The 15,843-nt window shown below is 37.7% G+C and overlaps 1 protein-coding gene across 1 annotated transcript in view; it reads left to right on the top strand.

Moving 5' to 3' along the window:
• FCHSD2 (FCH and double SH3 domains 2) overlaps positions 1-15,843 on the top strand; it is a 112,438-nt gene that overhangs the window by 7,300 nt on the left and 89,295 nt on the right. Inside the window, exons 2-3 of the mRNA XM_080913279.1 lie at positions 8,915-9,059; positions 13,553-13,686. Of these exons, the coding sequence (XP_080769405.1) occupies positions 8,919-9,059; positions 13,553-13,686 (275 nt within the window). The 5' untranslated portion in view covers positions 8,915-8,918. The remainder of the gene's footprint in view (positions 1-8,914; positions 9,060-13,552; positions 13,687-15,843) is intronic.

Below are 15,843 nucleotides of genomic sequence, written 5' to 3'. Positions count from 1 at the left end.
AGAGAGCCAGTGTCACAGGAATGCTGGAGTGCTGACACATCTGAGATCCCAGGAGAGACCACCACCTCTGTCCAAATTCCTGGCTCAAGCAGAAACAGAGATAAGCAGATGGCAAGAGGCAAATTCAAAAACCTAAGCAACACAAACCAAGGCCACTTGGCATCTTCAGAAATGAGTTCCCCACCACAGAAAGTCCTGAATACTCCAACACACTGGAAAAGCAAGATTCTAATTTAAAATCACAACTCATCATGATGTTAGAGGACTTTAAGAAGGTCATCAGTAACTCCCTTAAAGAAATACAGGACAACACAGGTAAATAGGAAGAAGCCTTTAAGGAGGAAACACAGAAATCAACCAAACAGGTGAAAGAATTGAACAAAACCATCCAGGATCTAAAAATGGAAATAGAAACAATAAAGAAATAAAAAGGGGAGACAACCCTGGAGATAGAAAACCTAAAACAAACAAACAAACAAACAAAAAAAACAGGAGTCATAAGCATTTAGTGAATAAGTCTCCTGTGCTTAAATGATTCTTTGTACACTGTGAAAATATGAAAGTCTGTGGGGTAAGTTATTGAGAGGAAATTCTGGGTAAAGGTTTAATCTTTGCAGGTAGGTTTTTCACTGTCAGTGTTCCTGAGAGTTCCCTCCTTGGCTTTCTAGAGATCACCAACAGACTACAAGAGATGGAAGAGAAAATCTCAGGGATAGAAGATATCATAGAAAACATTGACACAACAGTCAAAGAAAATGCAAAATGCAAAAAGCTCCTAACCCAAAACATTCAGGAAATCAAGGACACAATGAGATCAAACCAGAGGATAATAGGTATAGAAGAGAGCGAAAATTCCAACTTAAAGGGCCAGTAAGTATCTTCAACAAAATTATAGAAGAAAACTTCCCTAACCTAAAGAAAGATATGCTCATAAACATACAAGAAGCCTATAGAATTCTGAATAGATTGAACCAGGAAAGAAATTTCTACCATCACACAATAGTCAAAACACCTAATGCACGAAACAAAGAATATTAAAAGCAGTAAAGGGAAAAGTCCAAGTAACCTATAAAGGTAGATGTATCAGACTCATACCAGACTTCTCAACAGAAACTATGAAAGCTAGAAGAGATGTCATATACAGATTCTAAGAGAATACAAATATCAGCCCAGGCTGCTATACCTAGCAAAACTCTCAATTACCGTAAATGGAGAAACCAAGATATTCCATGACAAAACCCAAGTTTACACAGTATCTTTCCACAAATCCAGTCCTACAAAGAATAATAGATGGAAAACTCCAACACAAGGAGGGAAACTACACCCTATAAAAAGCAAGACAGTAATCTTTATATAAACCCAAAAGAAGATAGACACACAAACTTAATTTCACCTCTAAAAACAAAAATAACAGGAAACAACAATCACTGGTACCTAATATCTCTCAGCATCAATATTCTCAATTCCCCAATAAAAAGACATAGACTATCAGACTGAATATCAGCAGAGGACCCAACATTTTGCTGCATACAGGAAACACACCTCAGTGACAAAGACTGACACTACCTCAGAGTAAATGGCTGAAAAACAACTTTCCAAGCAAATATTCCCAAGAAACAAGCTTGAACAGCCATTCTAATATCAAATAAAATCAACTTTCAACCAAAAGTTATCAAAAAAGATAGGGAAGGACAATTCATACTCATCAAAGGAAAGATCTACCAAGATGAACTCTCAATTCTGAATATCTATGCCCCAAATGCAAGGGCACTCACATTGATAAAAGTAACTCTACTAAAGCTCAGTGCACACATTGCACCTCACACAATAATGGTGGGAAACTTCAACACTGCACTCTCATCAATGGACAGAATATACCTTCTCAGCATGTAAAGGTACCTTTTCCAAAATTGACCATATAATTGGTCACAAAACAGGCCTCAACAGATACAAGAAGTCTGAAATAATCCCATGCATCCTGTCAGATCACCATGGACTAAGACTGGTTTTCAATAACAACAAAGACAACAAAAAGCCCACACACACTTGGAAGCTGAACAGTGCGCTACTCAATGACAACTTGGTCAAGGAAGAAATTTAAAAAGACATTAAAGACTTTATAGAGTTTAATGAAAATGAAGGCACAACATACCCAAACTTATGGGACATAATGAAAGCAGTGCTAAGAGAAAAACACAAAGTGCCTCCAAAAAGAAACTGGCAAGGGCATATACTAGCAGCTTGACAGCACACCTAAAAGCTCTAGAACAAAAAGAAGCAAATGCACCCAAGAGGAGTAGATGGCAAGAAATAATAAAACTCAGGTCTGAAATCAACCAACTAGGAACAAAAAGAACTATATAAAGAATCAACAAAATCAGGAGCTGGTTCTTTGAGAAAATTCACAAAATAGATAAACCCTTAGCTAGAATAACCAGAGGTCACAGCGACAGTATTCAAATTAACAAATGAGAAATGAAAAGGAAGACATAACAGAAACTGAAGAAATTTTAAAAAATCATCAGATCTTAACTACAAAAGCTTATACTCAACAAAACTGGAAAATCTGGATGAATTGAACAATTTTCTAGACAGATACCAGGTAGCAAAGTTAAATCAGGATCAAATATACTATCTAAACAATCCCATAACCCATAAAGGAATAGAATCAGTCATTAAAAGTCTCCCAACCAAAAAAAGCACAGGACCACATGGGTTTAGTGCAGAATTCTATCAGACCTTCATAGAAGACATAATACCAATACTCTCCAAACTATTTCACAAAATAGAAACAGGAACACTACCCAAATGAAGTCACAATTATGCTTATACCTAAACCACAGCAAGACCCAGCAAAGAAAGAGAACTTCAGAGCAATCTCCCTTATGAACATCTATGCAAAAATAATAAAATCCTCACAAACTGAATCTAAGAACATATCAAAACAATCATCCATCATGATCAAGAATGCTTCATTCTAGGGATGCAGGGGTGGCTCAATATATGGAAATTCATCAATAAAATCCACTATATAAACAAACTCAAAGGAAAAAAAACACACACGATCATCTCATTAGATGTTGAGAAAGTATTTGACAAAATTCAACACTCCTTTATGGTAAAAGTCTTGGAAGGATCAGGAATTCTAGGCCCATACCTAAACATAGTAAAAGCAATATACAGCAAACCAGTAGCCAACATTAAACTAAATAGAAACTTTAAGCGATTTCACTAACACCTAAGACTAAACAAGGATGTCCACTGTCTCCCTACCTATTCAATATAGTAATCCAAGTCCTAGCCAGAGAAATTGGACAACAAAGGGAGGTCAAAGGGATATAAATTGGAAAGAAGTTAAAATATTACTATTTGTAGATGATATGATAGTATAATTAAGTGACCCCAAAAATTCAATCAGAGAACTCCTGCAGTTGATAAACAGCTTCAGCAAAGTGATTAGATATAAAATTAACTCAAATGAATCAGTAACCTTCCTCTACTCAAAGGATAAACAGTTTGAGAAAGAAATTAGGAAAATGATACCCTTCACAATAGTCCCAAATAATATAAAATATATTGGTGTGACTCTAACCAAGCAAGTGAAAGATCTCTATGACAAAACCTTCAAATCTCTAAAGAAAGAAATTGAAGATCTCAGAAGATGGAAAAATCTCTCATGCTCATAGATTGACAGAATTAATATAGTAAAAATGGCCATCTTGCCAAAATGCAATCTACAGATTCAGCGCAATCCCCATCAAAATCCCAACTCAATTTTTACAGAGTTAGAGCAATTTGCAAATTTATTTGGAATAATAAAAAACCCAGGAGAGTGAAAAATATTCTCAACAATAAAAAAAAAAAAAACTTTTGGGGGAATCATCAGAATGGCTAAGATCAAACACTCAGATTATAGCAGATGCTGGCGAGGATGTGAAAAAAGAGGAACACTTCTTTGGTGGGATTGTTAGCTAGTACAACCTCTCTGGAAATCAGTCTGGTGTTTCCTTAGAAAATTGGTTATAGTACTACCTGAAGACCCAGCTATACCACTCTTGGGCATATTCCCAAAACATGCTCCAACATATAATGACACCTGCTCCACTATGTTCATAGCAGCCTTGTTTGTAAGAGCCAGGAGCTGGAAAGAAACCAAGATGTCCTTCAACAAAGAAATGGATACAAAAAATGTGGTACATTTACACAATGTAGTACTACTCAGTTATTAAAAGAAAAATTCTTAGGCAAGTGGATAAATCTAGAAAACATCATCCTGAGTGAGGTAACCCAATCACAAAAAGAAAACAACAACAACAACAACAAAAAAAATACCACACATAGTATGCACTCACTGATAAGTGGATATTAGCCCAAAAGCTCAGATTATCCAAGATACAATTACAGACCACATGAAGCTCAAGGAGAAGGAAGACCAAAGTGGAAATACTTTAGTTCTTAGAAGGGGAATAAAAATATTCACAGGAGGAAATATGGAGACAAAGTTTGAAACAGAGACTGAAGGAAAGGCCATCCAGAGACCGCCCCACCTGGAGATCCAACCCATATACAGCCACCAAAACCAGAGAATATTGCTGATGCCAAGAAGTGCATTCTGACTGGAGGCTGATACAGTTGTCTCCTGAGAGGGTCTGCCTGATCATAATAAATACAGAGGAAGATGCTCACATCCAACCATTAAATTGAGAATGGGGTCCCCAATAGAGGAGTTAGAGAAAGGATTGAAGGAGCTAAGAACAGTACCAACTAACCAGAGCTCCCAAGGACCAAACCACGGTCCAAAGAGTACAAATCAACAGACCTATGGCTCCAGCTGCATATGTAGCAGATGAAGGCCTTGTTGAGCATCAATGGAGGAAAAGCCCTTTGTACTGCCAAGGTTTGATACTCCAGTGTAGGCTAATGTCAGCACAGGGAGGCGGGAGGGGCTGAGTAGGTAGCGGGGTACCCCCATAGAAGCAGGGGCGGTAAAAAAGGAAGATATGTTTCAGCTTAGAAAATAAAAAGCCAGCTGACTCCCACTTCTTTAGGTTTCATCTTTTCTTTTCTGGAGTGTTAAGTAGCTGCTTTTCCCTGCCCATGATTGCTTGTTTTAAAATTCCATTTACCAAAGGTCTTTACCTTTCATCATGACTGTTTTCATTTCTTTGTAAAATAGGCCTTTCAATACCCAGCTGCTTAAAAATGTTTTGTTTTTATCCTTGCCAACAAAAGGAATTTAAATTTCTGACATTCAAAGTCATGAGAAGACCTAGCTGCAGATTACCTGCGTCTTCTCATGTGTCAGCTTTCCCTTTGTCTTTGGTTCTCTAACCCTGGAGAGCCTCAAATGCAGTTTTGCTGCAGTTCTTATCACCGTTCAGCCAGGCTGCGTGGGTCTTCTCCCTCAGCTTACAATAGTCTCCTTTCCTCCTGCTAGGAACAGTGAGTAATACACGAAGATTTACATGTTACCACACTCTCTATGCCTTATTATTCCTCACTGTAAGTTAATCTTGTCAATTTGCCATGTGCTTGGAGATTATATTTCTAGGCATAGAGAAGATCAATCGTTTTGTTTATTATTTTTTATTAGTTAATTACTCCTATTTTATTTAAAATGGATTTTCTCCTAAAATGTATCCTGATTATGCTTTCTTCTCCTACTCTCCCCAGATCACCTCTCCTCCCTTCCAGATCCCCTCCCTTTCTGTCTCTCATTAGAAAAGAACAGGCTTCTATGAGTTAACAACCAAACACAACAAAATAAAATATAATAAAAATGAAGCAAAACTGTTATATTCAAAGTTGGACTTTGCAACCCAACAGGAAAAGAGTCCCAAAGCAAGCACGAGGGTCAGAGATTCACTCATTCTCACAGTGAGGAGTCCAGTGAAAACACTAAGCTAATACTTGGTGCAGATCTGTGTAGGCCTTGTGCTTTCTGCTTCAGTTTCTGTGAACTCATATGCACCTTGCTTAGTTGATTCAGGAGACCTTCCTTGTTCTGGTATCTGGCTCTTAAACTCTTTCTGCTTCCTCTTCCAAGTGATTCTCTGAGTTCTAAAGGGTAGGATTTGCTTAGTTTTATGATGTTTAGATTGAAGTGGTCACTGCATTGTTCCGACAGGGCAGAGGCAGAGGTCTGTCAGGAAACCTACATTAGTCCAGGCAAAAGGTGGTAGTGGCTCGCAGCAGATGGGGGCAATGCGGGAGATTGTTAGTAATCAGTTTCTGTTATGTTTTGTAAATGTAAGCAAACAAGATTCCCTGATAAAACACATGTGGGATTTGAGAGAAAAAGGAATCAATGTTTCTATAGTCATCCATGAGATTACTAAATATATTGCCAGAACAGAGCCTACGAAAAATCAAGAATTTCTTCCTGAGCATGTTATTTATCCAAGGCCTATAAATATGTAATGTATGTTCAATAAGTGGTTGAAGGTTAGGGAAGCTGTCTGGAAAGGACTTTTAAAAGTTCAAGAATTGTCAGTGTAGTGATAGTATTCAGTGCATGAACCTGGATCAATGAATATGAGGAAAAACTGGATGGACTTTGGGACACTCCAGCATTGATTGGTCTGGAAGAGAAAAAGAATCAGTGAAAGAGTGAATGGTAACTAATGAGGCAGAGCAAACCAAGGAGAACAGTGCCGTGGGTGTTTACTACTTTTACCTGTACAGTGTGAAAGTGATGTGGGGGGCTTTTCTATTGCCCCTCATACCTCCTAGATAAGTGACACAGAGACCTAGTATATTTTTTAAAAGCGTCAGGCACTAACCTGGACAGGTTCTGAATTATTCTAACCTGACTATGCTGGCCTGGCCTACTTCCCAGCAAACTCTTCAGCCACCTGTCCTGTTACCTGCCATCTTGATCGCCCCCTAGCCTCCTCCTTCATCCTCATGGCAATCCCTGAACCCACCGGAGACCCTCTCTGTCTCCCTCAAGGCATGGAAGTTCCACCTTCTACTCTCCTGCCCAGCTAATAGGCTGATCTGCTTTTTGTTGCCCAATCAGAAGATGATGGAGAACAATATTTCCCAAAATACTGCGTCAGAAAATTCTTTATAATAATGACAATAAAATATGGATCGCTACATGATTAAGTTACTTGAACCAGGCATAATGGTGCATCCTTATAATTCCCAACACTCTGAGAGGATGAGGCCCGAGTACTGTGGCAAGTGTGAGGTTGGGTTGAGCTTCATAGTGAATTTTGGGCTAACAAGGGCTATAGAATTGAGACCCTGTCTCAAAGTATCAAGCAAATAAAGAGATCTAAAACTTAAGCCCAATTGTTTGAATTTTATGCCTTTTATAATAGAGACCCCATTGTTTATCTAGTAATTTCAAAGCATGTTTTTTAGTGAAAAGACATGTCTTTAGTGTGCATTTCATGTGACATGTGTATATATTCATTCATTAGTTCTCTTTTTAAAAATCTATACATACTGTTCTGTTTTGCAATATAGTTGTTCACAAGCACATCACCCTGCTTCTTTTATGGAGTTTTCACTTTATAAGGAAATTAATTTCTCATAATTAAGCAGTTTTGTAACAACACTTGGTTTTAGCTGGGAGGTGGTGGTGCACAGCTTTAATGTCAGCACTTGGGAAGCAGTTACTGGTGGATCTCTATGTTTGAGGCAGCCTAGTCTCCAGAGCAAGTTCCAGGGCAGCCAGAGTTACACAGAGAAACCCTGAAAGTTTCTTTTTCCTCTCAGTACTGAGGAAAAATATCTGTTATATTAACTGTGTGATAGTTTATAAGTCCTATCAGTTGTCAGGCAGCGAGGCCATGAAGGACATCAGTTTTACTGTATTAGATCCACCCATGGTTTTATGCTCATGCAATACAGTGAGTCTTACAAAGAAGCAAGTAGTGTGTTTCTACCTAAATTAGATATGCTCATATCTAAACCAGATGAGGATACTATATGAGTAATACCTAAGACTCACTGGTTGAAGATCATAGTTTATCAAGGATTTTGTTTGCTCTTGGTTTGTTTTAGAACGGCTTGACTTTTTGAGACAGTGTCTTATGTGGCTATGGCTGACGAGGAACTTGCTGTCTAGACCAGGCTAACCTTGAACTAGCTTTTCTTTTTCTATCTCAGTACTGTCATCTGTTTATATCTTATGTATTGTACAATCCTGTCATTGTCATAGGAAAAATTATTTTAAATATGAAGGGAATTCAGAATAAAATTAAATGAATCAGTTTCAGTGTATGTCATTAAAAACATTAACTGCCATTTATTCTTATAAGTTATAAAATATGCTTATAATGGAAGAAAACTCTAGAACTAACTAAAACTTTTAGTAAATTAGAAAAAAATGGTTTGAAAATGAAGTTAGCTTGAAAAAGTAAAGGATGACTAATTGCTTGCCAAGAGGTTCTCAGCACAGTATCAGGCAAAGGTGTGAAGTTTGCTTGGAGAGGCTCCAGAGCACAGTGTGATGCTGGCCAGGCATGTTACAGCAGAGGCAGATGTAGAACACCACCAGTGGTTTCTTTCTGAGACAAACTAGGCGTCTCAGGCACTGAGTGGTTTTGTTCTTGATACAGTTTTCCCAGCTGAATAGGTTTACATAAGGCAGTGTAGCTGAAAGAGAACATGCATTAGAGGAGTCTAGCCTTCATCTTCATGTCAGTGCTGGCACGTTCTTGAGTGACTTATTCTCTCAGTCTGAGCCTTATTCACCTTGTCTGTAAAGTAGGAAGTTGCCCATAATGAAAGAATATCATTTGTTCGTAACATTGAAAGTCCACATCACTCACTCATATTACAGTTTCATTTTGTCTCAAACTGTAATGTTGATGTTCCATCCATTCCATTATTAATAACAGACAACTAAAATTCCTTACTCTTCCATGCCTAATACTTGTTTATTTCTCTTTGAATTTAGGAGTATGTATCCTGTTTGGAAATCATTTCTTGAGGGAACATTGCAGGTAGCCCAGTCTCGGATCAATATATGTGAAAACTATAAAAACTTCATTTCTGAACCTGCAAGAGCAGTAAGAAGCTTAAAAGAACAGCAACTAAAACGGGTATTATTTCTATTTTCTTTCTTCTGTTATAAGTATTTTAATATTTATAATCAGTAAGAGTATGCTAAATTGCATTTAAAACTTAGGTCTTTAAAAAAACGTAATATCAAATGTTTCTGGGTAGCATTTTGCTAAAAATTTTTAACATGTGCTTTTTTTTTTTTTTTTTTTTTTTTTTTTTTTTTAAGGCAGGGTTTTAAAAGAAAACCTGTCTTAGCCTGGCCATTCTGGAAATTGCTCTGTAGACCAGGCTGGACTCAAATTTATAGAAATCCACCTGCCTCTGCCTACTGAGTGCTGGACTAAAAGTGTCTGCCACCACTGCTCAGCTCTATGTGCTTTTTAGCTGAAATGTTTTGTTAGCTGATAGAGTATAATCTAAATTTGTAGGAATTGGGAATGTTCAATAAATACTTCTTAGGAGTAACACTTATGCCTGGCACCACTTGTGCCAGGGTTGGTGCTGCATACTTTTAATTCCAGCACTTCAGAAAGAGACAAAACAGATGGTTGTGAGCTCAAGACTAACATGGTCTACATAGCAAATTCTAGACCAGACAGGCCTACAGAGTCTTGATAATTAATTAACACTTAAATAGTTCAAGTAAATATAGACACAGTTTTACAGTATTGGTTTGATATGTGTTAAAGTAGTTACATTTTTATCCCATTAAGTCTTGAAAAAGTTTTCAATTATCAGTCTTAACTTCAAGTTGGGCCATATTAGGAAACTTAAAAGAAAGAAATTGGCACATTTTACCAAATATAGTAGTAACTTTAATTTTTAAAAGCTTAGTGTATCTGGAATAGAGCTATACACCTTTAAACCAGCACTTGGGATACATAGGCACGTGGATCTTTGTAAGTTTGAGACCAGCCTGGTATACATAATGAGTTCCAGGCCAGACAAAGCTACATATTAAGAACCTCTCCCACATGTTGCCTCTACAATAGACCAGTGACCAGTTTAAGAATAGCTGGGTATGGTGATGCGTGCTCACTATCCAGGAAGCCAGAGATATGTTGCAAATTTGAGGACAGCCTAGGCTACAAAGCCAGCTGAAGACAGACCTATCAAATATGAAAAATACTTAGTCTCTAAAAAAGGATTAATTATATATGTATGAGTAGATATTGTCAAAGAAATTATTTTTTTGATTCGATTAAAATTGATAGGAAAAGGTCATTGTTGAATGCCATCTTTATGACAGTTTTCTGTTAAAGGAAGTGTTTAATATGTAACTACTATGTGTCAGAGTGGGGCTTTGTTGCTCTTACCTTGGTTTGTAAATGTCATCTTAGATTTTTCTTCTTTCCCAAAAGGCTTAGTAAACCTGCCAGAGTTGATTTTCACACTATTGAATCTTTTTGTTGGTATGTAAATAAACCTTAATGATAAATTTTCAGTTCTAGAATTTGGGGCTCACTTAAAAATGAATCCCATATTTCAAGTGCAATTTCCTTTCTTTTTTCTTTTCTTCTTTATTTATTTCTTTCAATTTTTGCAGTGCTTCTGATTGAACACAGGGTCTTATGTGTGCTAAGAAATCTTTCTGTCATTGGTCCATATCCAATTTTATTTTATTTTATTAACTATATTACTCACAATTCTACTATATGAACATTCTGGTCACTTTTTTTAAATTTAAATACACTTTATTTTTAGACAACCCACATGACATGTTTTTCTTTAAAAAAACAAAACAAAACAAAAAAAAAAAAAAAAAAAAAAAACCAATGCCTCCACTCCAAATAAATGACAGTCAAAATAATAGCTCAAGATGACATCAGTCCCATTTGTCCTAAGTCCTGGTGTTGTATAGGTGGTAAGCAGCAGCCAGTTACAATGACAGGTGATAGATTTCTTTTTATTGGACACTTTATTTTTTTGTTTCCATCACAAGAGTCCCAGGAATCAAACTCAGTAATTGGACCTACTGAATGCTGGATATTATGGATAAAAACTTTGGAGGGTCTGGGATGTCTTTGCCAAAGAGAATGGAGTTTGACAAGCAGACAAAATTTTATCTCTTGTCCCATTGGGGTCCGGGGTGGGACTTTTTCAGGCTTGGTTTATTTCACTTAATCCTGTGGATGCTACCCAGCTTCCTCTGCTGACAAAGCTTGATTGCACCCTTTGTCATTTCAGAGCATGTGTCTGCTCTGACCCTCTGGTCTCTGCTGGACATTCGGCCCCTCCACTACTCCTTCACTAGATTCTTGGTGTTTCAGAAGTCAGCTCATATCTCCTGGGAATTTGATGTTTTGGACTTGCTTATTTCTCCACAGTACCTTTCTTTTTCGGATCCTTCTCTCTGGACAAGCTTTCTCTACAGAGTAGAGGACTGATACCAATTTCTGTTTATACCCTTTTTATAAATATGAACTAAATATGCTGTGTGTCCGTGTCTGTGTGTGTCCACATCCAAAAGTCCATTCTCTCCTTCTGTCATGGGTCTCAGGGAATCAAACTCAGGCCATCAGCTTGGCTTGCCCACTGAGCCACCCCACTACCCCTAATTACAGTCTTTGTGCCACGACTCAGTAAGTGCTCTATGTGGAGAGAAACGCCAGGTGACATCCCAGCCCACAGTCTGCAAGCACTCTGCCAACCCACACACGACCCTGACCGACCCAAGTTATTCTCTCACTATCAGAACTACATTTCACTCAAAATCCTTCCTCCGCAACGTGTTAACATTTATGTGTGTCTTTTGTTTGAGACAAGATCTCACTGTGTACCTCTAGCTGGCTTGGAACTTACTATTGACCATGCTAGCCTTGATTGTACGGCTGTTGTCTGTCTCAGCCTCCAGTTGCAGAGATTACAGGCATGCAGCATGCCCCAGCTTATCTATGGCATTTTAAAGTTAAAATATTGGGGTCTGGGAGAGTTTGCTCAGTGATTAAAAGTACTTGTTGCTCTTGGAGAGGATCTGGGTTTGAATCACTATGGGACTCCTATGTAGTGATTCACAACCATCCATAACTTCCAGTTCATGGGGATCTGATGTTCTCTTATGACCTCCACAGGCAGAAAGTATGTACAGGGTGAATATACATATAGGCATGCATAGAATAAAATGAATATATCTAATTAAAAAAACTTAAATTCATGTTATTATTTTTTTCTGTCTTGTTTAAAAAATACTTAGTGATAAATAAGACACACTGCAATTACTAAATATCTGTGATATATACACAGAAATATATATATATAGATATATACATAATAAGATATACACAAAATTATAGCCAGGTGGGAGGCAGAGGCAGGCAGAGTGAGTTTAAGGCCAGTCTGATCTATAGAATAAGTTCCAAGACAGCTAGTGTTTCAAGACACAGAGAAACCCTGTCTTGAAAAACAAAAACAAAAAAGATATTATCTTGACAATAAAACCATACCCATTTTGTATTATTGTTGTTGCTGCTGTTTTGTTTTGTCAAAACAGTCCAGGCTGATCCAAAACTCAGTTTATAGCTGAGGCTCAGTTTGAACTCCTGACCCTTTTTCTGTCTGGCTATAGGCACTTGCCACCACATCCCACACAGAACCTTTTGTTTTATTTTATTTTTATTTATTTTTTCAAGGCAGGGTTTCTCTGTATCTTTGACTGTCCTGGAACTCACTTTCTAGACCAGGCTGACCTCAGATTCACAGAGATCTACTTGATTTTGCCACCTAAGTGCTGGGATTAAAGGCATGCACCACCACGCCTGCTTATTTTTTATTATATGCTGACATTTGCTTATAAATAGAAACAAGAACAATAGCAACCTAAAGATTTTTGCTATTCTTTTTGCTTCCCTAATTTTTCTTCATAGTAGGATATACTTACTTGTCATCCTTGAAATAATTGTAAAAGCAGCTCAGTGGTAAAGTATATGCATAGTTTACAAGGCCCTAGGTTTGGACTCCTGGAGCAGCACACAGATATACATAAAGAATCAGTTGGTAGTTGGAGTCATAGGTGGTTACACAGTGTGCAGTTCAGGTGCTGAAACTGAGCTGAGGGTCCTGTACAAAGGTATTACACTGAGCCATCTCTACAGCCCCCTTAGTAGACTCCCTAGTTATCTTAAGCCCTCAGTCTTCTCAATACTTAAAACAGACTTTATATTAAGATTATGAAGAAACACGACATTGATTTATTCTTTTGTTTTTATTGTCAAGATATTTGCAATAGCATGCGTCTTTTCATAGTTGCTTTTTCTAGCCTTTCCTTAACACCAGCAGCAGCATTGGAGTTATTTCCACAGAATGATGGGTAGGAAAACTGTAACACCATTTGGTACAGTGCTTGAGATGGAAGTACCAGCTGTTCGCCAGACTTTAATTTGCAACTGAAGGACAATAAATTGCTGATTTTTCTGCTAAATTTGCATCCTGAAGGCATATTTCACAGTCCTAAGGATAAACTCGTTTTCTGTGAGCCTAAGAACTAAAATTTTAATAACTGCATTTTTTTTTTTTTTTTTTTTTTGTTTTACAGTGTGTGGATCAGTTGACAAAGATCCAAACAGAATTACAAGAAACTGTGAAAGATTTAGTGAAAGGCAAAAAGAAGTACTTTGAGACTGAACAGATGGCTCATGCAGTGAGAGAGAAAGCCGATATCGAAGCAAAGTAGGTATTTTATCATTTCTAAGAAAATGGCTGTGTAAATAAATGTTATCTTTGTTAATGCTTTGTTCTCTCTTAATGGAAGGTCTAGACTTGTTCTTAGGTTGTGCTGGATTCATTTGACCACCATGTATTTTGTGCTGTTGATCACTTTTTCCCCCCTTTTGGCTGATTTTATCTATTTTAATGTGACAAAATACAGATATTTGATAAACTGTGTTTTAATAAAGGAAAGAAGAAATAAACATTGTATTTACACACTTGAGAACTTACTGACAGCTTAAAGTTGCTATGCTGTCTGAAAATCAGGGCTTAAGAGGCCCATATTGATCATGTTGGCTCTAATGGTTGAAAACTTTGAGTCTCACATGTCATTGAAGGATCATAGGTACATCAAGTATGCAAGGGCTGGATCCATGTAAAAACTTTTCTGAAGCACTGTTTTTTTTACATGAGATTTAGTACGTATCTATACACATATTATACATCATGCATGTATACATACATACATACACGTTTACATCTATGCTTTAGCAGTTGGTTAATTTCAATTTTAAAAATGTGCATTATAGCTAACCATTGAACTGAACATGGGTACCCCAATGGAGGAGCTAGAGAAAGGACTGAAAGAGCTGAAAGGGTCTGTAACCCCATGGGAAGAACAAAATTATCAACTAACCAAACCCACCACAGCTCCCAGGGACTAAATCACCCACCAATGAGTTTGCACGGAGAGAATCATGGCCCAGGTGCATATGCTACAGAGGATAGCATTGTCTGGCATCGATGGGAGGAGGGGCCGAGAGGCCTTTGGTCCAGTGAAGGCTCCTTTTCCCAGTGTAGGGGAACACCAAGGTGCTGAGGTGGGAGAGGATGGTTGGGAGAGGGAGCATCTTCATGGAGGCAATGGGAGTGGGAAGGGGGATGAGATTGGGGGAAAGGGATAACACCTGAAATGTAAATACAGAGAATATCCAATAAAAATTTTTTAAATGTGCGTTATAGTTTTTTATTTTGACAAACAAGGAAAAGAAGGCACTACAATTAATTATAGAGGACTAAATCACATGAAATGGATTTTTCCAGTGATAACTTGACAGCATCTGGGTATGAAAGAGCAAATGCATCAAGACAAGAAGTGCATTTGGCTTTTAGTCTAATTTAGGTGGTGGCTGTGTATTTTTTCCAGTGGCTGGGGTCTGCCTTGAGATCTTGTTCAGGTGGTTAGTCGCAAAAGAATTGGTGCATAGGAAATGAAGGAAGTGGAATAGGGTCCCTGCTCCAAAGAGAAAAGACTACTAGGTCTTCAGATACCTAGGAAATAGCAGTAGACCTTTGTGTGAGCAGAAATTTTACTGGATGAGGAGAATTAAAACATTAAAAGTCTTAAAAGGTGGGAGAGAGAAAAGGATTTTCTTTCCTTATTCTAAACACAAGGTTTATAGTATTTGATATTGTTTACACTGGTGAGAAAAGCCCACCACCTGTGTTACAGAGCTGGTTCCTGAGGAGTTCTGTGAGCAGGAGAGCAAAGACTCATGTTCACTGTGTGGCCTGTACGAAATCTAGGACTCTGAATTCCTTGGCAATAAAGCAAACTGCCTTGTACTCTTCCTGTACATCTTGGCACAGGGAATGGTGTCTAACATCTTTTATATGCAAGAAATTCTTACCATAACACTTTCATTAATTTTTTAGAATTCTAAACACATTATAATGTACTTTGTTTCTATTCATTTCTTCCCTTCCTCCTAACTCTTCCCACATCCGTGTCAACCTCCCATCTCTTCTCAACTTCATGTCCTTCCTGCTGTTGTTGATAATCCACTGAGTCCAACTATAGGTATTGGGCTATTCACTGGCGCACTGGCAACCTACCAGGAGCCACTCTAATAAAGAAAAAAGCTCATCATCTACATGTTGAGGCTCTTGAGCATCTTCTCGTCCACCTAGAATTTTGGCTTGCTTTCATGTAGGTCTTATGTAGCCAACCACAGCTTCTCTGAGTTCATGTGTGTAGTTGCCCCACCTGTCCTGTCCAGAAGATTGTTTCACTCCAGTACTTCATCTGCAAGAAATTTAAACAATGTCATTAATGTTCTGTAAATATTCGTGCACTCCTAAAATTTAGTGTACCTCAAAATGATGGTAAATGATGGT

The sequence above is a fragment of the Micromys minutus genome, assembly GCF_963924665.1.
Source record: "Micromys minutus genome assembly, chromosome: 2".
NCBI lineage: Eukaryota > Metazoa > Chordata > Mammalia > Rodentia > Muridae > Micromys > Micromys minutus.
The sequence above is the reverse complement of the archived record's forward strand: the minus strand, read 5'-3'. Positions and strand labels throughout refer to the sequence as shown.